Source organism: Trichechus manatus, unplaced genomic scaffold, assembly GCF_000243295.1.
Source record: "Trichechus manatus latirostris isolate Lorelei unplaced genomic scaffold, TriManLat1.0 scaffold00080, whole genome shotgun sequence".
Classification (NCBI taxonomy): domain Eukaryota; kingdom Metazoa; phylum Chordata; class Mammalia; order Sirenia; family Trichechidae; genus Trichechus; species Trichechus manatus.
This window is the reverse complement of record NW_004444016.1, coordinates 1779257-1806803: the sequence shown is the minus strand read 5'-3', so window position 1 is coordinate 1806803 and position 27547 is coordinate 1779257. Positions and strand designations below refer to the sequence as shown.

At 46.9% G+C, this 27547-nt stretch overlaps 2 protein-coding genes across 2 annotated transcripts in view; one reads left to right on the top strand and one right to left on the bottom strand.

Moving 5' to 3' along the window:
* Nucleotides 1–18638, bottom strand: part of TOP3A (DNA topoisomerase III alpha) — a 39568-nt gene extending 20930 nt beyond the window's left edge. The window contains exons 1-8 of the mRNA XM_004380998.2: nt 18219–18638; nt 7832–7891; nt 7012–7085; nt 6253–6328; nt 5047–5155; nt 2862–3005; nt 2567–2737; nt 1718–1818 (exon numbers count right to left, since the gene is read on the bottom strand). Coding sequence (XP_004381055.1) covers nt 1718–1818; nt 2567–2737; nt 2862–3005; nt 5047–5155; nt 6253–6328; nt 7012–7085; nt 7832–7891; nt 18219–18398 — 915 coding nt within the window. The 5' untranslated portion in view covers nt 18399–18638. The remainder of the gene's footprint in view (nt 1–1717; nt 1819–2566; nt 2738–2861; nt 3006–5046; nt 5156–6252; nt 6329–7011; nt 7086–7831; nt 7892–18218) is intronic.
* A 111-nt stretch (nt 18639–18749) lies between these two features.
* On the top strand, nt 18750–26198 carry SMCR8 (SMCR8-C9orf72 complex subunit). Its single transcript, XM_004380997.2, has 2 exons — nt 18750–21579; nt 25119–26198. The coding sequence occupies exons 1-2, from the start codon at nt 19217–19219 to the stop codon at nt 25570–25572; spliced, it is 2817 nt and encodes a 938-aa protein (XP_004381054.1). The 5' UTR covers nt 18750–19216; the 3' UTR covers nt 25573–26198.
* Nucleotides 26199–27547: the final 1349 nt, after the last annotated feature.

Genomic DNA, 27547 nt, shown 5'->3' with positions numbered 1-27547 from the left:
GGGAGTCATGATCACCATCCCGCGCAAACCAAGTGTTTGGAGGGCAAGTCCACAAGCTGTGTTCCTCCTCAGGAGCCTGGGAAGCAAGCAGTCTGTGCACTTCTGCAGCATGGTTTCCATACAGACTGTCAATTTTTTTAAATTCAGAATAGTATAGAGTAAGAGATAGGAAAAAAATGCACAATACAAGCTGGAAAACTCCAATCCTAAAACCAACTTCACACTTTTAAGAGACTGTAGATGGGCAAAGAACTGAGCTGAAGTGATTTATTAATGAGGACCTATGTATATCAAAATCCCGAGTTCTCCCGTGCAGTAGACTGGGGACCCCTGCCAGGACTTCTTGCGTCACCTCCTGGTGGAGTTGAATGGGCAGGTGCTTTTCGTTATCAGACAAATGTGCAGTGTCCCAGACGCCCCAGTGGTGTGTGAAGTTGTGGGAAAACAGGGGCCTCCTGGAGGCAGTGCAGTATGTATAGCAAGAGCATGGGCTGGAGAGTTGATATACCTGGCTCAAATCTGTTCTTTGCCATCACTATCTCTAGTGTGTCTGTGATCAGGCTACTTAACTTTCTCCAGGTTTCTCACCTGTAAGATGAAGATAACGTTACCACCCTCACAGGCACAGGAGCACTAAATAAAATAACATGTAACAAAGTGTGCTTGGTGCACAGCAGATGCTCAGTAACCATTGGTCCCCTTTACTAAATCAATAACACCTGTCATCGGACTACAGCCACATGACTGATCAAACCAGAGGTCTCTGGACTTGACTTCGGCACCACGGTGTGCGGCCCCTAGGTTGAACTAGGCACTTCTGTTCTGACTGACAGGGGCTGCATCATAAAGTGGACAGTCTGAGGTCAGGGAATGTGAAGTCCAGCCCTGACTCTGCCACTGATCAGCCAGTGACCCTGAAGCAGCTGTGGTCCTTGACATGTGCTGTTCCCTCGACCTCGAGCACACTTGCCCCAGATCCTCCTCTGGCTGCCTCCTTTGAATCATTCAGTCCTTCTCTCAAATGTCACCCCCTCAGATAGGCCTTCTAGGCGCACCTCACCTAAACACTCTCCTCACTGACCTCCTCCCATGAGGCTGTTCTCTCTCCTTGACCTGCTTTATTTTCCTTATGCCACTTATCACTGCAGGAAATGGACTGCTCACTCATGACTTGCTGACTGTCCTGTTTCCCCCCACAAGGGCAGCAACTGCCTCTGCCCTGTTCCTACGGTGTCCCCAGTACCTAACACAATGCTTGGCACACAGCAGGCGCTGAATAAAAATGTGACAGACGTGCCTGTCATCCCCGTGGATGTCTGCATCTGACCAATGGAAGAGAGGGCTAGACCAAACGCTGTCCTGCATCCTTCCACTGCAGGAGTCTACAGTGCTGACCTGGCAAGGCTGTGGCGGTGTGCTGCGCTCCAGGGGGACTGCACTGAAGGAGCTCTCAACAGCTCGGATTTCCTCTCAGTTCCACACTGCATGCAGATGGAGTGGACCCTTCCCTTCTACATTTTCAGTGCAGTTTTCATGGGGTTCTAGTCTTACTGGTTCCCAAACACTGATGCCCTGAGATGCAAGCTTACAGACACAGAAATAGCTACAGTTCAGTGGGAAAGGAGGACGGGAACTTCTCTGACAACAGGAAGGGGGAGCTGGGACACGTGTAGAAGGCTTTTTCTTAGATCATGAAGATTTCAAATGTATTTCTTACCTCCATACACAGCTGATAGAGGACGAGACAAGCTGTGTGGTTAAAGAGACGATGCCTTTTCCAGCTGAATTCTACAATGCCATCTTTGTGCTCATGAGTTACTGTATTTGGAAAGACAAGCAGGAAAATTGACTCAGAGAAGCTACATGATGTTAAGACTGATAAAAAGAATATTAAAGGGAAAGTCAAAGGCATAGGAAACAGCGAAGTTTCCTGACAGCTAAGAAAACCTCCAGTGGATTCTGAATATCATAAGGAGCAGGAAGAAGGGCAGCACGACTAGAAGCCACACTAGTGCTATGGCTGCTCCATGTTCCTCTGTTATTCCTGGGCCCTCTGGCTCAATGCCTGTTATGGATTGAATTGTGTCCTCCCAAAATATGTGCTGTAAATCCTAATCCCATTTGCGAGTAAGGTTTTCTTTGTTAACGAGGCCCTATCAGTGTATGGTGTGTCTTAAGCTAATCATCTTTGAGATATAAAATGAGATCAGGAACAGAGAAGCAAGTAGAGATGGGGGAAGATAGACGCTACACCACATAAAGATCACCAAGGAATCAAGGAACAGAAGCTGAAAAGAGACAAGGACCTTCTCCCAGAGCTAACAGAGAGAAACCCCTCTCCTAGAGCCAGTGCCCTGAATTCAGACATCTAGCCTCCTAACTGTGAAAAAATAAAGTTCTGTCTGTTAAAGCCACCACTTGTGGTGTTTCTCTTATAGCAGCCCTAGATAACCAAGAAATTGCCATAAGCAAGACTAGAAGTCACACATCTAGCTAGTGCTATGGCTGCTTCATATCCCTGTTATTCCTGTGCCCTCTGGCTCCACACCATAAACCTCTCACTTACCTTTAATTCTGTGGAAGGTTTCTGGCACAAAAGCCTGAATGGCTTTGAACCTCTCCACCACAAAGCCCAGTGTTGGAAACTGGCAGCTGCCATAACTGATCAGCTGCTCAGCCAACACCTCGGGGAAAATCCTCTGAAGCCTTAGGGTCTGGAACCTTGTGAAGGCAGCACCTGGAGAGCAGACAGTAGGGAGGTGAACATGACAGACAGCAAGGGCAAAGTCAGCTGCACATATGCACATAAACCCCACAATTAGCCCCCAACATGCCACAGGACCTTCCTGTGTGGCCCTCACCAATCCGCAGGTCCAGCTCTTGCCTCACGTCTACAGCATCACTCACTCTCTGGTCGGGATCTGTCAGATTCTCACAGGCTAGCCTGATGGCTTGTGGGGTGATCTCAGAGAAACGGGCCCTCAGCACCGGCAGACTGGGCTTCACTGCGAAACAGAGCAGGTCAGAATCCAGCCTCACTGCCTTTCACCACAACGGGGAAAGGGCTTCCTTTTATCATGCCACCTTGAATCACGAGGAGTTCATGTCACTGACACGGTTGAGTTCATGTTGTATAGTCTAAGAGGGAAACACCACTGTGCCCTCTCAACTGAATGTGGTCAGAGATAATGGGGAAGTGAACACGGCTACTAATGAAAAATCTCTGGTAAAACTTGTGAGACATTAGTCTCACTTACTCTTAGACCTTTAGGGAAAAGAAAAACTTTACCAATTAAAAGGTCCTGTGGGGGAATGTTCATGTCCTTTCATGAGAGAATATAGGACATACGCTGTCCTTGACAGTTATTTAAGCTCCCAGGAGGCATCACAGCTTTTTACACAAATATACTTAGGGAGAACAGTACCCTCTACCCTTTGAGCCCTAGAATTGCCTGTTCACCACTTCCTCTAAGTTACTTCAAACCAATATCCCTGTTAGAACCATTCAAATTCACTTCATTAAGTACTTATTAATACTCAGGCATTGAACAAAGAATAAAACAAAAAAAACCCAAACCCATTGCCGTCGAGTCAATTTCGACTCAAAGCGACCATAAGGACACAGCAGAACTGCCCTACAGGGTTTCCAAGGAGCAGCTGGTGGATTCAAACTGCCGATCTTTTGGTTAGCAGCCATAGCTCTTAACCATTGCACCACCAGGGCTCCGGAACAAAAAGATGGGAGATAAAAATTGTCTTTTTTTTCTTTTTTTTTTTTAAATCTTCCGAATAAAGAATACGGGAGATAAAAAAACAAATAGAACATTTTAGAATGATTCTAAGGCATGCCTGACACAAGCCATGGTATTTTCAACTGCCTCACACACGTGAAAGCTAGACAATGAATAAGGAAGACTAAAGAATTGATGCCTTTGAATTACGGTGTTGGTGAAGAATACTGAATACACCATGGACTGCCAGAAGAACAAACAAATCTGTCTTGGAAGAAGTACAGCCAGAATGCTCCTTAGAAGTGAGGATGATGAGATTACGTCTCACGCACTTTGGGCATGTTATTAGGAGAGATCAGTCTCTGGAGAAGGACATCATGCTTGGTAAAGTAAAGGGTCAGCAAAAAAGAGGAAAACCCTCAATGAGAAGGACCAACACAGTGGCTGCAACAATGGGCTCAAACAGCAATGACTGTGAGGATGGGACAGGACCAGGCAGTGGATCTTCTGTTGTACACAGGGTCGCTATGAATCAGAACTGACTTGACGGCACCTAACAACAACATATACACATACAGATACATACATATACGCAAACATATACGTATGCACATGTATATACATGGTTCCTGGGTGATGCAAACAGTTAAGTGCTGGGCTACTAACCAAAAGGTTGGCGGTTCAAACCCACCCATCAGTGCCCTGAAAGAAAGGCCTGGAGATCTGCTTCCATAAAGATTACAGCCAAGAAAACCCCATGGAGCAGTTCTACTCTGTAACGCATATAGTCACCACGAGTCCGAGTTGACTTGATGGCAACGAGTTTGGTTTTGGTATACGTACGTACATATTTATTTACACATACATATGCAAATATATTTTTCTGTTACATGTTAGATATGTAATTAAAAAAAAAGAAGTAGAGTATGAAGTCCTGTCCTCAAGGAGCTGGTAATCTCCTTGGTCTTACCGTATGACAAACCGTGGTCTAAATGCTTTATACTTGTTAACTCATTTAATCCTTGCTGCCCTGGGAGGGGTAAACGATTGGCCTGCTTTATAGACGAGGGAGCTGAGGCTTGCAGGAGTTCAGGGACTTGTTCCAGGACACACAGCTGGTGAATGGTGGAGCTGGCCATGGACCCCACTCTCTACTCCAGAGCCCATGTCTTCCCACTTTGAGACCCAAAGAGTGACTCAGAAGGGAGGGTTACGCGTGGAAGAACTCGGCAGTGGCCCAGGTGTACACAGATATACGAGAACAAGCTAATTATGGGATCCCAAAGTAAAAAAATTCAGAAACAGCATCACCTACCAGCCTTGCACACATGGATAATCTCAAATCCAATATTCTCTCCTTCTCTATCACAGTCAGTCCAGATCACCAGAGCCTGGCACTGCTGCGTCTCTCGTTCCAGAGTTTTCTGAAATTCATGATGGGAAAGAGCACTAAGAGCAGACTCTGTAGAGTGACTGCTTGACACCTGTCACTAAGGAATGGGACTAAACATTAATGGTGCTCTCGGAGTATGCCAAACTGGGTGAAAAAAATAGCAGAGAACACCATTCTTACCAGCTGCAATGATGGTGAGGTCAATAGGGCAGTCTCTCCAGTTTACAAGATTGAGTGGTTAGTAAAATACCCTGACGCAAAAGTATAACTCACCTCTAACATACATCTATAACCTCCAGCGCACACTTATAACTCACCTGACACATGCTCATTTGACTCCCCCCCATGCATACTTATAGCTTACCATTAACAAGTGCTTATAGCTCACCTCTGACAGACACTATTAACTCCTCGACACACACTAATAACTCACCCTAACACACTCTTAGAACTCCCAACACATACTTATAACTCCTCCTGACACACACTTATAACTCCCCCGACACACACTTGTAACTCTCCCGATACAGTTATAACTCTCCAACACACACTAATAACTGACCTCTGATACACACTTATAACTTCCCCTGATACACACTTATCACTCCCCAATACACACTAATAACTTACCTCTGACACACACTTATAACGCCTACTGACAAATGTATAACTCAGCTCTAACAGACACTTATAACTCTCCTGGTCCTAATTAACTACTGGTTAAAAAAAAAATTAACACCCAATGGAATTCCATCCTGAGCTTTCCCAGCTAGCAGTGAACTACAGGTGGTCTGACTGCTTGAGAATGGCACAATTCATTTTCAAACAACCGCTGGCACCGTATAATCTCTTCACTCTAACTAGGCAGGGTGAGGGCTAGAAAAACTAGTAATGATTACTCATTTAAAAAACCACCATCCATAAAAAGGCTTACTTCAATCCTTTGGCCACTTTCTTTTAATGGCCTCATTTACACAATGGGTGAGAATAATCTTTTTAATCATGATACTGAGTTTTTGGAAAACCTTATTTCTAAATTCTAACGCATTCAAAAGACAGAAATCACTTAGTTGGACTACTTTGTGGTTGTTCCAAGCCCAATGCCATATGTCTTCCAACAGATCCTACCTTAATGTCTAGAAAATTCTCTGGGCAGTACTTTTCAATTTCTGCTTCAAAGAGGACGAGGGGATTGCAGCTCTGCCTAGAAAAGAAATGAAAACACAGGAGTCATACAATTTAGGGGAAACACATCCCACCTCAGTCCACAATGGACAGTCATCCATTCTGGTGAGAGCAAACTGCTTGGTGGGCTCCTGCATGGATCCCCCACAGAAAAAGACCCCATGTGAAAACCCCAGATGATTAAAAGCAAGGCTTTGACACTCTTTATAATGCACTTTCCACGTCCCCACAAACATTAACAAGAGTTGCTAAGAAGAAATTCTGGAACCCTTTTACATACATTTGCAATGGGATATAAGGAGGCCTGGTTGCGCAGTGGTTAAAGCGTTCAACTGCTAACCAAAAGGTCAGCGGTTTGAAAGTACCAGCAGCTCCACGGGAGAAAGATGTGGCAGTCTGCTTCCGTAGAGACTTCCAGCCTTGGAAACCCTACGGGGTTGCTCTGAGTCAGAATCGACTGGCCAGCAGTGGGGTTTAGGCAGTAGGATATACGTGATTCAGTGACTGCATGAAAAAGATCTGTCTGTCTTGGGAAAACACTTAAAAGCGTCTTCTTATTCTGAAGATATGGTAAACATTCACAACGAATAGATAATCTTAGGTTATCCTAGCAATATAAGACCAATATGCCTCAAAATTCCTCTAATATTTCACAACTTACTATAACAACCAGAAAGGTCTTCTCTCAGGATTTATACTGACCATTTTCGAAACTGCATCTGGAAATCATGAGCCAGCAAATGTCCAGAAACCGAAGTCATTACCATGGTAACATTCTGAACGACAACAAAATCTGAATTATTCTTTTAGCAATTATATTTTGCCAAGTCACTGAAATAAAAGTGAGGGAATTCTATGACAGGGAAAAAACAACAACAACAATGGACTGGGAACAAACATAAATATAGCTCTGTGAAGCCAAAGGCCACAGTAATACAATCATCATTCTAGTATGACAATGTCTTTTCTACCACTTAAAATTTCTTCAAACTGTTATATATTAGTAGTTACATAGGTTCTCTCTTGTTATGAAAAGCTGAGATGGGACTACGTTTTATTAAAAAGAGAGTTCTTTATAAATCATCAAACAATAACCTGTAACCAGTAGGTCACAACAACAGTTATTTTTCAAAGACAGTGACATACTCTACAATGTCCAGCTAATGCTCCTTGATTAAGTAATTCTAAAACAAAAGCAATTTAAGGAGAACTTGCAGTAAAAAAAAGGAGCCCTGGTGGCTCAGTGGTTAAGCACTTGGCTGCTAACTGAAAGGTTGGCCGCTGGAACCCCCAGCTGCTCCTTGGGAGAAACATGTGGCAGTCTGGTTCTGTAGAAATTATAGCCTTGGAAACCCTATGGGGCAACTCTACTCTATCCTATAGGGTTGCTATGAGTTGGCATTGTGTGCAGTAAAAAGCTGCCCCTCTTAGCCATAGCAGAATACCCAAGGCATGTACACCAAACGGCACATGGACCTGAAAGCACACATCAGCTGTATGAAGGAACTGCTTCAGTACCTACCCGGCCGTACAGGTGATAATCAAATTCATAGATCTTGTTGAATTTAGAAAGTCCTTCCCTCTATAAAACACAACAAAAATAAATAAAATCTATAAACTTAATTACATTAATTTTAGTTTAATTACAATTAATGACTCCTCCGTATAAATATCAAGTAAAACTCTGATAAGCGGGAATATTAAACATACAACAGAATCTCCTACAGATAAAATCTAGGCTAACTTACTAAAATCATTTATTAAGTGCCCCTCAAAACAAAGTCAGCAAGCACATACTTCACAGAATTCATGGAATTTTTATGCTTGAAGATACCTTTGAGAAAAGCTAACTTTTCTTATAGATGAGATTGACTTGTCCAAGGTCACATGACAAATTAATGTCAGAGAAAGGATTAGGTCATAAGTATCTTGACTATTTTCTCCTTCCTCTCCATACATCTCTCCTTCTTCCTTGCCATACAATTGCACCAATAAACTGGACCTTGGGCTAGTCATTCACCTTTCTGACCCTCAATTTATTCCTCCTAAGTTCCCCGGTTCCGAAATCCAATGACACTGAGTCCCCATCAGAACTGGAGTCCAGTCTCCAAAGCATTTCTTTAGCTGCAATTATGGATCAACAACGCCCTCTGACCTTTTCTCACAAAGGCACTGAAAGCAGCTATGTGTGTAATTTTTATGCTAATAATGAACATATGAGAAAAGTCAGCTGGGAACTGGAGAAACAGTCAACAATCAAGAATTACCAGTTACCAAGATTTTCTCTCAAGTCGCTGGGATAAATAATTCCTTTATGTGGCCTTTTGCCTTGGATCTTTGGAGAAACAGCTTGAGAAATTTCCCCCTAAACCCTGAGGATTACCTTTGCCCTAGTTTCTACCCCAGAAGGTTTGTTACTTTTGCCAGGTGGATTGACATTTTCTGGGTAAACTGTGAACAACTTGGTTTGATACTTTTTGTCTGGCCCTGGGCTGGAGTCTGCCCTGTGACTGGTATGCACCTTACAGGGACTGGTCAATATACTATGCAAATGAAGTGACTATGGACTACACAAATGAAATTACTATAGCCTACTATGCAAATGAAGTGTCTGCGGCCTACCCAGAGGGGATTGGTCAGTTAGTGGCCCTTGTGGGAGGGCCATGCCTTGAAATTGATGAAGAGTTTGCATATACATGAAGCCAACCCCAGAGAATGTTTTTCAGACAGGAGGCAGAAAGAAGCAGAAGAAAGAAAGAACAAAGAAGCAGCTGTGGAAGAAGAGGCAAGGAACCTCCTAAAAGAGCTGCAACACGGGTCAAGGGCTATAACACTGAAGACAGCAAGAGGCCCAGAAGAGAGCTTTTGGCAGAGCAAGTGGCAACAGGCCTGGCCGTGGCTGAGTTGGTGGTGATGGCAGGGAGGCTGAAGGCAGAGAGGCCTGTCCTGAAGGGGCTGAGAGGAGGCCTGCACGGCTGAGAGGGGCGCGTGCATGGCAAAGAGAAGGTCCTGCTTGCTTGTACAGCCGAGAGGACCTGAGAGAGGTGCCCTGAACTGAAGAAGGGAGGGATGTGCTTTCCTCTTTGGGGGTACCTTCCAGACTGCCTGATGCTGATCCTGAGTTGCAGCCTGTTGATCCTGATCCTGAGTTGTACCCTGTTGCTTCCTTAATAAACCACTTAACTGTAAGTATATGGTCTGTGAGTTCTGTGTGGCCACTGCAACGGATTATTGAACCCAGAAGTAGAGTGCTGTGGGAGGCATGGTTGGTGTCCAAACTGGTACAAAGGTTGGAGAGTGGAGGTGTGTCTCACCTCCACCTCATAATGATCGGTTTTGGGCTAAACTTGATTCTCTACAGGTTCTGATGCTACTACTCAACTTTCACAGCTGCACAAAGACGATTTTTCGGTATGGAATCGCAAAGCCTGCAGCCAACAATGAATATGGCACAATGGCAAATTTTAAGAGAGAAGTTATTTTAGTATCTGGTACCTAGAGTTCCTACCACCCATCTGTCAGTTTGTCATACTGTGCTGGCTTGTGTTGCTATGATGCTGGAAGCTATGCCACTGGCATTTCAAATACCAATAGGGTCACCCATGGTGGACAGGTTTCAGTGGAGCTTCCAGACTAAAACTAGGAAGAAAGGCGTGGCAATGTACTTCTGAAAATTAGCCGGTGCACTAGAAAAGGATATTATGTTTGGTAAAGTAGAAGGCCAACAAAAATGAGGGGAACCCTCAATGAGATGGGCTAATGCAACAGCCCCAACAATGGACTCAAACATGAGCATCATGTGCCAGGAAGATGGCACAGGACCAAGCAAAGTTTTGTTCTGTTGTACGTGGGGTCACCGTGAGTTGGAGCCAATTTGATGGCAATTAACAACAACCTAGAGTTCAGCTAGTCTAATGTGGCCAAAAGAAAATTCTTCTACAGACTCAAATACTAGTAAGTCCTTTTAGCAATAGAGAATACAAATCGTCTAATCAATAGTTTCTGAAACTTCATTTTAAGAAAGCAAGGAGACTCCCCAAACAAAGTCTGACATGGACTCTGACATAAAATGACCCCGACACATAAAAAGACAGATGTGCTCTGGTTGCAGCAAGGCTGGAGTCCTAACTCAGACTCTTTGCAGTCCAGCCTCAAGTAGCTTCACGTATTGAAAACCACTTGTCTCATCCTCCAATAGTCTGCTGACTCCAGGGCCAGGGCTCTCCCAAGGCCTATTCTACCAATAGTCTTGAAGATATAGAATATTTTTCCTGAAATTTCAAACTTGTCTCCCTGTAATTCCCATGTACTGAGGACAGTATGCAATTATTTGCAATCCCACCTCTTGGGTGAGGTGCTGGTGGTAGGGGACTGCAATGCACTGGGTTTCTCTTATATATGGCCTTCCTGGCTCTGGGTTTGTAATTCTCCAAAAAATGACTGGTTGGGCCACAGTCTGCCCTGTGATTGGTCTACTTTACCTACTTTGCAGTGATTGGCCAGTTTACTATTCAGAAAGGTGGTGTGTAAAACCGCCCAACAGGATTGACTGACTTGCAGTCCCAGGAAGGGATTGGTTGGTTACTGGTCCTGCTAAGAGGACCACACCTTGAAATTGACAAGGAGTTTGCTTATATAAGCTGCCAACCCCTGTCACAGAGGTTTTTGAGAGGGGAGGAGGTAACCTCAAGACCAAGTAGAGCCTGGAGTGGAATGGTTTGGACCCAGGGTTCCTGTACGGGGAACCTTCTAAAAGAGCTGTAATATGGGTCAAGGGCTGTAACGTTGAAGACAGTGAGGGGCTTGGAAGGGACTCGGTGGTAGAGATGGTGACTGAGAGGCCTAGAAGGGTCCTGGCAGCAGAGTCAGTAGCCAGAGGCCTGGAAGGGATCTGGCAGCAGAGTCAGAGAGCTGAGAGGGCCTGCATGGCTGAGCAGGCTACTACACTGGCTATGAGCTGGGCCAGTTAGCAGCAGAGAAGCCGATGGTGGATAGTCAGTGGCAGAGAGAACTGATGGCAGAGAGGCCTGATGGCAGAAAGCAGCTAAGAGAATTGAGTGGGCTACTGGACTGGCCATGAACTGGGGCAGTTAGCAGTGGAGAGGTCTGATGGCAGAGGTACTCTGACAGAGCTGTCCTGCACTGAAGAAGACCTTGCCTCTGTGCTTCCTGCGCCTGCTCCCAAGTTGTTCCTGTTATTTCCAAGTTGATCCTGATACCAATTCGTAGCCTGTTAAAACCAAAAAACCAAACCCATTGCTGTCAAGCCGATTCCGACTCCTATAGGGACAGAGTAGAACTGCCCCATAGAGTTTCCAAACAGCAGCTAATGGATTCGAACTGCTGAACTTTTTGTTAGCAGCTAAGCTTTTAACCACTATGCCACCAGGGCTCCATCCACAGGTATAGGGGTTATGATTTACAACATGTTTTTGGGGGACACAGTTCAATCCATAACAGCATTGTTCCATTCAATACCTGTGTGTGAGTTGTGTCTTTCTTGGCAACCTTGGACCTTGACCCAACAATTACCTTCCGTCTTCCTGACTAAAATGTTAGCTCCACAGTCTCACTGATAGGCTTCCTGCCTTACATGCCAAATACACCAATTCAACAGTTTCTACATGTACAATTGATTACATTCTTCAAGATGTGCAACCATTCTCACCCCCCTTTTCTGAGTTGTTCCTCCTTCATTACCATGAACTCACTGCACCCTAAGGTTCCTATCTTATCTTTCAAGCTGTTCTTGTCAATTTGATCCCATATAGCTAGATCTTAAAAAAGCATAATGCTCAAGGTAGACATTTTTTACTAGTTAAGCTAAACTACTGTTCGAGTTTAAGATGACTGTAGGGGATATTTTTGGTTTAAGTATTAAAGATTATTTCAGGGCAACAGTCTCACCCTCCATGGCTCCAGAAAGTCTACAGTCCATGAGAATTTGACATTCTGTTCTGCATTTTCCCCCTTTTGATAAGGATTCTTCTATGGAATCTTTGATCAAAACGTTCAGTAATGGTAGCCAGGCACCATCCAGTTCTTCTGGTCTCATGGCAAAGGACGCAGTTGTTTATGGATGGAACTAGCCACACATTCCATATCCTCCTGACTCTCCTTCTCTGTTACTCCAGGTGAATAGAGACCAGTTGTTGAACCTTGCATTCTTTTTTTTTAAATTGTTGTAAAAATACATATATAACAGAACATCTGCCAATTCAACATTTTTCAGGTGTACAATTTAGTGATATCACTTACATTAATTGTTGTGCAACTATCACCAGTCATTGCCAAATTCCCATCACCATAAAAAAATACTGCTTCCTAAACAATGGCTCCCTGTTTTCCCCTCTCCTGCCCTGGGTAACTACTAACGAACTTTGGTCTCTATACATCGTCTATTCTTGTTATTTCATATAAGTGAGATCATACAATATCTGCCCTTTTGTGATTGGCTTATTTCACTGAGCATAAGGTTTTCAAAGTACATCCATGTTGTAGCATGGATCAGGACTTCATTTCTCTTTCTGACTAAGCAGTATTCCATTGTACGTATGTACCACACTTTATCCGATCATCTGACGATGGACATATAGGTTGTTTCTACCTTTTACCTATTGTGAACAGTGCTGCAATGAACACTGGTGTACAGGTATCTGTGTTGCTGCTTTCAGGTCTCTTGGATACATACGTAGAATTGCTGGGTCATAATAAGGGAGAGGTCCCCAGGCTGCAGAAAATTCCACTGCCTCAAGCAGTCTGCTCAGCCTGCCCCATAACTTTGCATTAGAATCCTAGTTCCTTTGCTTGGACTGCTCTACAACTTTTCATTAGAATCCTAGCTCCTTTGCTTCACCTGCGCCACAACTTTCCATTAGAATCCTAGTTCCTTTGCTTGGTCTGCCCCACAACTTTGCATTAGAATCCAGGTTCCTTTGCTTGGCCTGCCCCACAACTTTGCATTAGAATCCTAGTTCCTTTGCTTGGTCTGCCCCACAACTTTGCATTAGAATCCAGGTTCCACTGCTTGGCCTGCCCCACAACTTTGCTTTAGAATCCTAGTTTCTTTGCTTGCTCTGCCCCATAAAAATCCTGGCGATGTATGAAGTTATATGTAAACTGCACTGTGCCTGTGTAGTATGATTAAGAATGTTGCTGATGTAACTTGTATGAACTCCCTACTTGTACACCTCTTAAAAATAACCTTTCCCCTTGTCCTCGTGGAGCAGTTTTGGTGGCAGCAGGCCCAACTGCTTCCTTTCCTTGCGCAATGAAATAAAGTCACCTTTCTACTCTCCCACCTTGGTCTCTTGTTTATTGGCCGATACGAGTCACGCTGAGCAGAACCTGGTAACAATATGGTAGTTCTATGTTTAATTTTTCAAGGAACTGCCAACATGGCTCATCTTAACTGATGCAGAAAAAGTATTTGACAAAATCCGACACCTTTGACGGTAAAAACACTCAGAAAACTAGAAATGGAAGGGAACTTCCTCAACATGACAAAGGACATTTACAAAAAACACACAACCAACATCATATTCAATGGTTAAAGACTGAAAGCTTTCCCCCTAAGATCAGGAATAAGACAAGGATGCCTGCTTTTGTCACTACTATTCAACACTGTGTTGGAAGTTGTAGGCACAGCAATTACACAAGAAAAAGAAATAAAAAGTCTCTTTTTTTGCAGATGACATGGTCTTATATAGAGACAGTCCTAAAGAATCAACAAAATAAGTATCAGAGCTAATACATGAATTCAGCAAAGTTGCAAGATACGAGATCAACACACACAAATCAGTTTGATTTTAATACACTACCAACAAACAATCTGAAATGGAAACTTAAAAAAATTCATTTACAATAGCATCAAAAAGAATACTTAGCAATAAATTTAAGCAAGGAGGTGCAAAACTTACATGCTGCAAACTACAAAACACTGCTGAAAGAAATTAAAGACCTAAATAAATGGAAAGACATCCCATATTCATGGATCAGAAGACTTAATATTGTTAAGACCACAGTATTTCCCAAAGTGATCTACAGAGTCAGTACAATCTCTGTTAGAATTGCAACAGCCTTTTTTGCAGAAATAGAAAGTTAAATGGAATTGCAAGAATCCCTGAATAACCAAAACAATCTTAATAAAGAAAAAAAAGTGAGGACTCACACTTCCTGATTACAAAACTTACTACAAAAAGCTACAGTAACCAATACAGTATGGTACTCGTATAAGTACAGATGTACAGATCAGTGGAATAGAACTGAAAGTCCAAAAATAAATCTATACTTCTATTGTCAATTGATTTTTTTCCTAAATCTTATTTATTTGTGGTCGTTGAGAACATACACAGCAAAACATACGCCAAAACAACAGTTTCTACATGTGTGATTTAGTGATTGATTGATTTCTGACAAGGGTGCCAAAATCATTCAATGAGGAAAGAACAGTTTCCTTAACAAATAGTGCTGGGACACCTGGACATCTAGATGCAAAAGAATAAAGTTGTACCAATACCTCATACCATATACAAAAATTATCTCAAAATAGATCAAAGACCTAAATATAAGATTTAAAACTATAAACTTCTTAGAAGAAAACACAGGGATAAATCTTCATGACCTTGGATTTGGCAATGAACTGTGAGATATGACACTGGAAGCATAATCAATTAAAAAAAAAAAAAAAGAGAGACAACCTAATCGAAAAATGGGCAAAGGACTAAACAGACATTTTCCAAAGAAAATACACAAATGGCCAAGAAGCACATGAAAAAATGCTCAAAGTCATTTGTCATTACTGTTGTTGTTAACTGCTGTAGAGCTGATCCCCAATTCATGGCAACCCCATGCACAACATTCTGTTGTGATCCACAGCAATCTAATAATGGTCTCTGTCATGGACTGAACTGTGGCCCCCAAAAATATGCATGTCAATTTGGGTAGGCCATGATTCCCAGTGTTGTGTGATTATCCTCCATTCTGTCATCTGATGTGATTTTCCTATGTGTTATAAATCCTATCGCTATGATGTTGATGAGATAGGATTAGTAGTAGTTACGTTAATGAGGCAGAACTCAATCTACAAGACTGGATTGTTTTTTGTCAATCTCTTTTGAGATATAAAACAGAGAAGTGAGCAGAGAGACAAGCGGACCTCATACCACCAAGAAAGCAGTGCTGGGAGCAAAGTGTGTCCTTTGGACCCAGGGTTCCTGTGCAGAGAAGCTCCTAGACTAGAGGAAAATTGATGACAAGGACCTTCCTCCAGAGAGAAAGCTTTCCCCTGGAGCTGGTGTCTTGAAATTGGACTTCTAGCCTACTACACTGTAAGAGAATAAATTTCTCTTTGTTGAAGCCATCCACTTGTGGTATTTCTGTTATAGCAGCACTAGATGACTACGACGGTTTCCTGCATGGAAGGCGAGAATTCTATCACTGAAACACCACTGCCCCCTTATTAGTCATTAGGGAAATGCAAATTAAAACCACTTCACATCCACTAGGATGGCTATTATCAGAAAAACAGAAAATAATAAGTGTTAGTGAGGATGGGGAGGAATACGTTAGAAACTGAAATTCTCATCCACTACTGGTGGGAATGTAAAATGGTGCTAGCCACTGTGAAAAACAATTTGGCAGTTCCTCAAAAAGTTAAACATAGAATTAACATATGACTCAGTAATTCCACTCCTAGGTATATACCGGAAAAAAAAAAAAAAACCCCTGAAAACAAGTATTCAAGCAAAAACTTGAACATGAATTTTCACAGAAGCGCTACTCAAAATAACCAAAAGATGGGAACCCAAACATTCATCAATGGATGAATGGGTAAACAAAATGTATCTATACAATGGAATATTATCGAGCCATAAAAAGGAATGAAGTCCTGATACATGCTACAAGACGGATGAACAAAAAACACTATGCTAAGTAAGTGGGGGGTGTGGGCAGTGATAGCTTAATGGGTACAGAGTTTCCATTTGGGGTGATGAAATCTTCTGGAACTAGGTAGTAGTGATGATTGAACACACTGTGAATGTACTAAATGCCACCGAATTATATCCTTTAAAATGGATAAAACAGTGAATTGTATGTGAATTGTACCACACACACACACACACACACACACACCAAACCCACACTGCTCCCTAATACTTAGGAATGGCCCTCATGACCAGCCTTCAACTGCCTCTCTTGCTTATCTCACTGTCCCCTCCTCCCATGTGCTTAACTAACTTCTCACTGGTTTTGAACATGTCAAGCTGCTATGCTCCACTGTGTTGTTCTTTATACATACTGTTTCCACTGCCTGGTAAAGCCTTCCAGACTTAGCTCAAACGTTCATTCAACAAATAGTTATTAAGAATTTCCTGTTTTCCAGACACTGTATTAGGCACTAGGGGTATAACACTGAACAAAAAAGACATAGTCCCTGCCTTCTGGAACTCCCAGCCAAAGAAAGGGTGGTGAAAGGCATCAAATGAGGCACAGTGCATTATTGAACTGAAAATGGGTAGGTGCTTTCCAAGTAGGACAATAGGATGCCACCACAGCACATCAGAGAGGATCCCTGACCTAGTGGGAGAGAGAAGGGTGTAGGAAAAGGTTCCTTAAAGAAGAAATATCTAAGCAAAGTCCTGAAGGATAAGTAGTTAAGGGTAGAAGAGTCATTCTCAAGAGACCGAGAGGCCTAGAAGTAGACAACGTTGGGGCTGGTCACCGAGATGCTAGACCCTGGAGAGAGGTAAAGCTCTTAGCTGACACACAACCTTGGCTTATGCACCCACTATCCTTGCCCTGGACATGGCAGTGCAGTCCAGGGACTCTGGGATCTGGAAAGAAAAAGCAGCAGGGAACTTCACCGCATGCTCTAAAAAATTCTTTAGAAAACCATTTCAGGATCTACTTTCGTTGTTTGAGAGAGTAAGGTCCCCATGTCATCTCTTTTGTGAAGCGTTTTCTTACCTTCCCTTTTCTTTGTGCCTCCAGTGTGTCTAAAACACATGCTTGCTTGTCTGTCTGTCTTATGTGCCTGTCTCTGGAATTAATCTGTAGGAGTAGGTGGAGAACTGACTTCACTGCTGATTCCCAAATCCTGAAGAGCTGCGCAGTGGGCAGGGAATGTGGCAGAAGATGGGGAGGGCTAGGCCAATTAAAGGCCAAATTACAGCAGGACTTGGGTCAGTAGTTCCCAGACTTCAGTGACTAACTTGCCAGTGCCCCAGGCGATTCTGAGCAGCAGACAAGCTAGGGAACAGCTGGGGGGAGGGAGGGTGGATTAAAGGTTTTCAAGCAAGTAAGTGAAACGTCCTAACTACATGCCAAACCTGGACAATGAATAAGAAAGGCTGAAGAAGAATGGACGCCTTTTAATTATGGTGTTGGTGAAGAATATTGAATATACCATGGACTGCCAAAAGAACAAACAAATCTGTCCTGGAAGAAGTACAACCAGAATGCTCCTTAGAAGACAGGATGGCAGGACTTCGTCTCACATACTTTGGACATGTTATCAGGAGGGGCCAGTCCCTGGAGAAAGACATCATGCTTGGTAGAGGGTCAGCGAAAAAGAGAAAAACCCTCAACGAGATGGACTGACACAGTGGCTACAACAATAGGCTCAAACACAGCAAGCATTGACAGGATGGCGCAGTACTAGACAGTGTTCGTTCTGTTATACATAGGGTTGCTATGAGTCGTAACCCACTCGATCGCATCTAACAACATCAGTTCGAGGAGAGCCTGAAACCAAACAGGAGTCCACCGCAATAGTCCAGAGAAAGCAGGGGCGGGGGGTCCCAGAAGTGAGAGCTGTTGCCTCCATCTCTACTCCAGGCGCCCACGGCAGTGTGCCACTCGGTGGGCCGCCCTCCGGGGCACAGCGGATGGGAAATATGCTTTCTTACCCGCCTCATGCGACTGTTGGACAGCAGGTCGGCGATGCCCTTGGCCGCGTCGTTTTTCTCGGCCACACAGAGGACTTTCCGCACCCCTCGGAAGGCCACTTCCATGGCGGCGCGGCACAAGGCGCGGGCTCCGGGCCGTGGCAACCACGGGCGCGCAAGGCGGGCAGCCGAGAAGATCATCCCCGGTCTCCGGGCATGCTAGGAGAGCCGCGCTGAAGCCCGCCCGCCGCCCGCAGCAAGGGCACAAGCGCCCCCGGGAACCACCCACGTTCCGGCCGCCTCCCCACCAGCCTGCCAGGCGACTGCCGGGACCCGCGGACGAGCGCGCCCCCTCTGCCTGCGCGCTCCTCTCCTTCCGGAGGGGGATCGGCGGCTAATCGGCTTGATCCCGGGAAAACATCGACTCTCCGCAGTCCGGACTAAGCCGCGCGCTCTCACACTCTCTTCCGCGCCTACTCGGAAGCCCAGAGGAGCGCTTCCGGGTCACGCGGCACCGACTTCACGAGTCATGTGACACAAAGATGGCGGCGCCACGGTAGCTGGCTCCCGGTTGTGGCGTCCGAGGAGCCGCAACGGTTTCTGCCCTCAGGGTGTGGGGGCGGCAATGCTTGGCTGACCCTTGCGGTAGCCCGTAGTCCCGCGTTAGGCACGCGTTCCTGGCTCAGCTGTTACTGGCGCGGTGGATTCAGGGCAGTGCCGGTCACCTCGCTGCAGATGCCTTGCGCCGGCCGCGCTTGCCGCTTGAGGAGGAGGGCAGCCAGCTTCCCCGGTCTTCTTTGGGGTTAATGAAGCCGTCGAAGGCTCCGAAGAAGCTACACTTCTGATGGCGCTGTGGGAGTTTGAGTCCTTGACTGTGTTAGAGGCAGCCTAGGATTCCTGAGGGCTTAAAGAAGGCCACAAGGACTTGGCTTCCTCCTCCAGAGGCCCGGCGTCCCGCGTTGACCACCCCTGCATTCTTTCCCACTCCCTCTCCATGCTCTCTCCACACATCTGGAAATATGATCAGCGCCCCTGACGTGGTGGCCTTCACCAAAGAGGACGAGTACGAGGAGGAGCCTTACAATGAGGTGGCCCTGCCCGAGGAGTACTCGGTGCCACTGTTCCCCTTCGCCAGCCAGGGAGCCAACCCATGGTCCAAATTGTCCGAGGCCAAGTTTTCGCGGGACTTCATCCTCATTTCTGAGTTCAGCGAGCAGGTGGGACCCCAACCCTTGCTGACCATCCCCAATGACACCAAAGTTTTTGGCACTTTTGATCTCAATTATTTCTCCCTGCGGATCATGTCTGTGGATTACCAGGCCTCCTTCGTGGGCCATCCCCCTGGTTCTGCCTACCCCAAGCTGAACTTCGTGGAGGACTCCAAGGTGGTGCTGGGCGACTCCAAGGAGGGAGCCTTTGCATACGTGCACCACCTTACCCTGTACGACCTGGAGGCCCGTGGCTTTGTGAGGCCCTTTTGCATGGCTTATATCTCGGCAGACCAGCACAAAATCATGCAGCAGTTCCAGGAGCTTTCGGCTGAATTTTCTAAAGCTTCTGAGTGCTTGAAGACAGGCAACAGGAAGGCATTTGCTGGGGAACTTGAAAAAAAGCTGAAAGACTTGGATTACACCAGGACAGTGCTGCACACAGAAACGGAGATTCAGAAGAAAGCCAATGACAAAGGCTTTTACTCATCTCAGGCAATTGAGAAAGCCAATGAGCTGGCCAGTGTGGAGAAGTCCATCATTGAACATCAAGACCTGCTGAAGCAGATCCGCTCATACCCCTATCAGAAGTTGAAGGGGTCTGATTTGAGTGCTGGTAAGGCAGAGCACACGCAGGATCAGGCTGGCCAGGCATCCACTACCTCTAACCCTGATGAGTCTGCTGACACAGAAGTTTACACTTGCAGACCAGCCTACACCCCCAAACTCATCAAAGCAAAGTCCACCAAATGTTTTGACAAGAAGCTGAAGACCTTGGAAGAGCTCTGTGACACTGAATATTTCGCCCAGACACTGGCTCAGCTCAGCCACATTGAGCACATGTTCAGAGGAGACCTGTGCTACCTCTTGACTAGCCAGATTGACAGAGCCCTTCTAAAGCAACAGCACATAACGAACTTCCTCTTTGAAGACTTTGTGGAGGTTGTTGACAGGGTGGTAGAGAAACAAGGTAGCACACCTCTTGAGCCCAGTCAAGACAGGCCACCATCCAGGTCTCTGGAAGAATGTCTGAGTCCCAAAGTGTTAATTAGTGTTGGTTCTTACAAGTCCAGCGTGGAGTCTGTGCTGATCAAGATGGAGCAGGAACTTGGAAATGAGGAGTACAAGGAAGTGGAGGTGACAGAAGTGAGCAGTTTTCTTCTGCAGGAGAACTTGGACTACTTGGATATGGACATGAAAGGGAGTATCAGCAGTGGTGAAAGCATTGAGGTTCTAGGAACTGAGAAGTCCACCTCTGTGCTGCCTAAGTCTGACAGCCAGGCCAGCCTCACGATACCACTGAGCCCCCAGGTGGTCCGGACCAAGGCAGTTAGCCACAGAACCATCAGTGAGGATAGTATTGAAGTCCTCAGCACCTGCCCCTCTGAGGCACTCATCCCTGACGACTTTAAGGCCAGCTACCCAAGTGCCATTAATGAAGAGGAAACATATGCAGGTGACAACGAGGGAGCCATCCATTTCCAGGCAAGTGCCAGCCCCCTGGATCTAGGGGAGGCAGAGGAGGGCAGCTTGGAAAACACCCCATCACACACTGACTCCTCTTGCTGTATTGGGAAGGAGAACGACAGTTTGCTGGTGCCGCTCCCCACTCTGGCCCACAAGCTCTCTGACAATGATGGAGTGGTGAGCATTCCCCCACAACGCTACAGGCAGAAGGACCAGGGCTTCCATGTGGACTTCGCAGTGGAAAATGTCAGTCCTTCTCCCCGAGACAACAGTTCTGAAAGCTTCTCACCTTATGAGCTGGGCCCTAGCTGTCTGCTGGCCAGCCGGGATGTCAGTAAGACCAGCCTGGACAACTACTCAGACTCCACCAGCTACGTGAGCAGTGTGGCCTCCACCAGCTCAGACAGGACTCCCTCCTCTGCACATCCCACCGGCACCTCTTGTGAGAGGCATAAAAAGAGGGCTGGCCAGAATGCCTTAAAATTCATCCGCCAGTACCCCTTTGCCCACCCAGCCATCTACTCACTGCTCAGTGGGAGGACACTTGTGGTCCTGGGGGAGGACGAGGCCATTGTCAGAAAGCTCGTGACAGCACTGTCCATTTTTGTCCCCAACTATGGCTGCTACGCCAAGCCTGTGAAGCACTGGGTCTCCTCCCCTTTGCACATTACGGATTTTCAGAAGTGGAAACTTATTGGCCTGCAGAGGTAACTGATTACACATGGTAGGAAAGGGCCCTCTTCAGTTAGAGATGGTGGAGGCTCCAAATGCACATCTCTTTGGGTGAGGTAGGCCCAGACCTGTGGCTTCCAGATGGGGTCCTCCAGCAACTCAGTGTGTTACTTTTGGCAAATCATTCCCCTTCCTAGCCTTCAGCTTCTGCGTTTGTCATGGAAAGGGCTTGCAGTTCTTAAGTGGTTCCCTACCCTGTCGTGTGAGAATTTTATGAGTCACAGATTCCTGGCCACCATCCCCAGAGACTGCATCAGTTGGCCGGGGTAAAACATGGAATTCTGTGTACAGCAGAGTGTGAGAACAGCTGGACTGCAGGTCCTGCCTGTAATGATCTGCTCCTCAGAGGCTGTAATTGTCCTCGGAGAGGGCAGCTGTCATAGAGGGATTGCAGGGCGTCCTCAGGGCAGCTTGTCACAGAGGGATGGCAAGGCGTCCTCTGGCTCTCACTGTTCTGTTTGCCCAAGGAGCTTGTCTGAATGAGGAAATGCCGTAGTCCCTTCTCAACCTCTTTTAACACTTTAGATTTCATTTCCCCATGTTACTCACTTCTGCTTGGTGGATTGCTTTTGTTTTTCCAAATACTGCTAAACGAGTTAAGCCTTGCTAAGGGGCTCTTTCCCTCTGTATGCGCTGTGTTCAGTTTCCTCATTCTGTGAACCTGGACAAGTCACTTCCCTTCTCTGAGCCCCATTCTTGTCTGTAAAAGAAAGGCATTGAACTAGGTGATCATCAAAGTCCCTTCTGACTCTGTATGTCCTTCCCACATTACGTACAAAGGGTGAAACGAATTTCTTCCAGACTTTAGTCAACAATTAGAAATTCTTCTAATTTTCTAGCTTTCTCCTTAATTCCTAAGATTAATGAGATTTATTATCTCCTCTTGCGGAAGTCCCCTGGAGCTTTCTCTAGCCTTTGCTGCATTAGGTTTTACCTGGGGTAGTCATGGTGTGATCTAAGCAAGTGCATTAACACATCAGGATTTGAGTCACTTGTTGAGGATCTACTAAAGGTCATGTGGGTGCTGGGTTACCAGGGAGGGTGAGTTCTGGTCCTAGCTCGAATGCCAGTTCATTCACAGAGTACGTTTGGGCATGTCACTCCAACACTTCTAGACTTTAGTTTCCTCTGTAGGAAGTAAGAGGCTTGGGTCATTGAGTGATCATTTGCCAAATATTTATTGAGGTCTGCTGAGTGCCAGGCACTGTGCCTGTTACCAGAATTACAAGATGTGTCAGTCATGGCAGCGAGTAACAGGAAGAGCATGGCCTTCAGGGTCAGCCCCAACCCAGCCCTGTCACTGCTGTGGGACCTGAAGTCGGCAACTTGGCCTCTCTGGCTGTTTCTTCAGCTGCAGCTGGAGTTGAGGAGACCTGCCCTGTGATAAAGTCTGCCGAGGGGCCTCTTACATCTGGCCCCTACTGACCAGTCTCCTCTTAGATCCAAGCAGGGGATGCAGACACAGACTGTGCCAGGAAGTAGGCCAGTGGCACAGAGGCTGCATGTGGCTCTCAATCCAGACTTCAGAGAGCAGCCTGGAAAACAGACTCTTTAAACATACACTTCCCTCCTGCAAAAGCCAGAGGTCCAGCAAAGAATCCTAAGTGGGAGAGTGATTATTTCTCCCGTTAAATTTTTCTCAAACCTGAGCGTGCACTGATGTTAGGACTTGGGGATGTCTGCCTCCAGAGGGTCCTGTTCAGGCATGAGGGTGATGCAGCAGGGGTCCCTGACGAACATGTCACTGAGGATCAGCTGAGGGGCCAAAAGTGGAGTGGGCATTGCACTTGCTACAGCTCCCCTGCCAGTACAATCCAGGGGAAGGTGAGCAGTGGAAGGCAAGCATCACGAGGTTGAAGTCTGTAGCGGTGTGGTCTGTGTCGATTACGGGGGGTGGGGTGGGGAGAGTGTTGTGAGCTCCAGCCTAGGCTGCCCCAAGCAGCTGTGTGAATGTGGACCAGTCCTCTCACTCCTGCATTCACCAGATCCTGCCGTGCCTCTGTAGGTAGAGCCCACAGTACCCACCTCCTGGAGTTGTTGAGAGGGCTCACATACATAGTGTATATAGCCTGGTGCAAATAAGGGTGCTGAGGCATACCAGCAGGCAGAGCCAGTGCAGAGCAGTGGGCAACTTTCAGGAAGGCTGAAGGGGCCCTGCTCTTCTCGTGCTCTCAGATGCACTGCCTATGCAGGTATCTGCCTCCCACCTCTGGGACCTTGAGCTTGCGCTTGCTTGGATCCGGAATGCCTTCTGCTTTTCCCAGAGCCCACCCTCCTTTCAAGGCCCAGCTCCAGTGCCAGCTCCTCCCTTATTCCCGTTTGATTTTCCCAACTGTGGGTCTCTCTGAGGGAGATTTTGGCCATGTCTCCCTTCCCATCAGGGCACTTATGTGCAGGTCTCTTCCCAACCAAACTGAGCTCGTTCAGGACAAGAATTCCAGGCTTGTTTTTATTCTACTCACAGCTCCTAGGTCAGGGCAGGTGTTTAGTAATGATTATTAAATATGTGACGATAACAAAACCCAAAAGGAAAAAATGTTGTGAGACTATTTTGGCTCTGAGTTACTGTTAACTCTTTAAAAAAAATCCTTATGTCTAATATAAGCCCTAAATTTCAGAGGTATGTTAGTTTGTACAATCTAGTCAGCCAGCCATTTGCCAGACTCTACAGGGTAATCCCAGCTCTGGAAAACTGATCTAGAGGAAGCTTGTTAAGAAGCAGCTTCCAAAGGATGACAACTTCAACTTCCTCTCCTCATGGGACCACACTTCCTGCCTATACTAGGCAGAGGGGGCATTAGGCCAAGGCAGACTCAACCCTGGCTCTCAAGAAGCTCCCTGTCCAGTGGAGAGACAAGTAAGCAGCAGTGCCCGCCCTGGTAGGTGCCAGACTACGAGTAGCAATGATGGTAATCACAGCTAGCACTTAGCCACTACTGAGGCCCAGGCACTCCTCTCAGCACAACTCACTTAACACCAGCAGCGGCCCCGTGAGGTAGGCACTGTTACCTCCTTGTAGGGGAGGCTCCGAGAGATTCAGGAACGTGACCAGGATCACCCAGCAAGGAAGCAGAGGCGCACGCAAAGAGGGGCATTTATTCCAGATTGAGGGATCAGGAAAGGCTGAAAAAGTTCTCACTGACCAACTGAAGTAAACTAAGTATGAAAGGAAAGAAGGGCATTCCAGGCAGAGCAAATAGGTCAATGATTTTGAGGCCCTGCAGAAAGCTCGGCATAGCTCAAAGGCTAGTCCACCTAGGGAGGTAATGGATGAGGCCTTGGAGGCTGGCAGGAGTCAGTCCAGGAAGGGCCTGTGGGCTATGCCAAGGTGTTTGGCCTCTGTCATGAGGGTAGTGAGGAGCCACTGAAGAGCACAGTAATCAGATTTGCCTTCCAGAAAGAGTAAGTGTTGGTCAGATGGAGCTGGCCGGGACTCGGGATGCTCATACCTTCCAGGCTCTGCCTCTGTCTTCCTGCACTTCTCTTCCTGCTGACTTTTGCCTGTCTGTTTCAGAGTGGTCTCTCCTGCCAGTGCTGGCACCCTCCAGGCCCTGAGGCGCTACAGCCGCTACACAAGCATCCTGGATCTGGACAACAAGACCCTGCGCTGCCCCATGTACAGAGGCACCCTCGTGCCCCGGCTGGCCGACCATCGCACCCAAATCAAGCGGGGCAGCACCTACTACATGCATGTCCAGAGCATGCTTACCCAGCTGTGCTCCAAGGTCTTCCTTTACACCTTCTGCCACCACTTGCATCTGCCTGCCCACGACCGGGAGACACAGGAACTGGTGGCCAGTCGCCAGGTGAGCTTCCTGAAGCTGAACTTGGGTCTGGTGAATGAGGATGTCAAGGTGGTCCAGTACCTGGCTGAGCTGCTGAAGCTGCAGTACATGCAGGAGTCTCCTGGGACCAGCCACCCCATGCTCAGGTTTGACTATGTCCCCAGCTTTTTGTATAAAATCTGAGGTTGCTCCCAGCCACTGTGACAAAGACCTGTGACTCAGGGCAGAGAGGTTGGTGGGGGAGGTGGTTGGCATGACTAAGCAGTTGTCTGCGCTTGACTGTTTAGACTTGAGTTGTTGGTGGGAAGGAAATCAAGGTGGCGACCATGACTGATGATTCCGGGCAGCGTGAATGTTGAGCACGGGCAGAGATGGGAGCCTGGCTCTCTCAGAAGGCATCTGGAGGGGCAGTAACAGCCACTCCTGGCGCCTGGTGCAGAATGGCCCAAGATTGGGAGTGGCTCCTATCTTCCCGAGGACTGGCAGCCAGGGCAGAAGAAGAGCCAGCAGTCCCTCAGGTGAGTGGGGAGGGGTGGGAGACCAGAGCCTACATGGATGAGCGCACGGCCACGTTTGGCACCAGCCGACATGGGACAACAGAACACACTTGGCCTCATTCAGACCCATCTGGAGGCCCCTGAACAAAGGAGGAGGGGCAAGCACACCACCAGCTGGGTCATCTGCAGACATCACAGCTTCCTGGCCCCAAGGCTGCAGAGGATGAGAGAGTGTGTGCATGTGTGTGAGTGAGCACCCCCTGCCCTCGCTGCCTCACCCAGGGGGAGATGCCAGTAAACTGGTCAGTAGAAACAACTGCAGGAGCTAAGCTGCTGGCCCCTGGAGGGAAAGGCACCACTCTGAGGTAGACGTCCAGGAGACAGGGTGGGGCGGGCTTGCCCATACTGTCACCACTTTGAAAGAGCAGGGCAGCCTGTGCTCTCTTGGGGATGGGCCCACCGCCTTTTCTGGCCAGAGAGAGCCATCATTTTCCTCCTGGGAAAGGTCTGCAGAAATGTTCAGATTGGGCAGAGGTCATGTTCCCCCTCCACTGCAGTCCTCTTACCCCTGTCAAATCTTTGCAACCATGGTACTACCTCGCACGGGGTCTTGTTGACAAGGTGGTGGCAGTATTCTGTCTGCCTGGCCAATGGGTTATTAGCCCACCCAGCGGCAGTAATCCTGGGAGGGGTTTCCTGCAGAAGCCAGGCTCCTCTCTCCACGCCTCTACTGCCCTCCCCCCTGAATCCCACCCCCACAGAAGGCGTTTTGAGACTGAAAAAAGGAAAAGCCTCCGTTCATCTACCCCGCCGCTTCCCACCCTGACCACAACCCTTGCAGGCCTCCTCCCTGGGGCTTCTTACACGGTTGCTGCCCTACGTGTCAAGGAAAGGTTTCCTGCAAGAAAATTTTATACCTTTTTTTAAAAGCTGTTTCTCCCCCTAAGTAGGGAAAACTCTGGGTGTTACTGCTTCTTTTTAATTTGTTCCAAGAAAAAGGAATCGGCCACAGGGGTTGCTCCTGGGTGAGTGTACATGTGCACAGACCAGGCACTGCCTTCAGTGTTGCTTGGGTCCTGCTGCTGACACCCAACCCCACTGTCAGCTTTGGGACACCACCAAGGTCACTGAGGCAGCCACACAGGGCCAGGGAGGGTTTGCCTCCTGGCGCCTTGTGATCCATCATGACACAGGTGTCTGCATAGAAGGAACATGCCCACTGGCTCCCCTTCTCCCCTTAGAGGGCTGTGGCTTTGCACATGAGACTGTGGCCAGGACCCTTCTGTGGCGGATGGTGTTGCCCATGCCTTATCAGTTTCTTTTTACCTGTGCCGTGCTGTGCATTTTCACAGATGAGTCGCCAGGAAATGTCTTGGCAGTTTTTAAATGTGCAAGTGTCCGTTGTTTGCACGTGAAGAAGGCTGCATAGAAAGCCGGTTCTTCTGTCTCCATCTACTTGTCTCCATGCCCCCTCCTGGTGTTTTAAGTGCTGCTTCATTTTCTAACTGGATGGCTAACAGCTGTCTACTTAGGCATCCAAGGACCCGACAGTGCAATATTTTATCTTAAAGGGAAGAACGATCTGTGGAGCCCAAATGACAAGAAAATGGAAAGGTGTCATTAACACTGCCGCTGCTGTTTTTCCCTATGTGCTGCTTCTC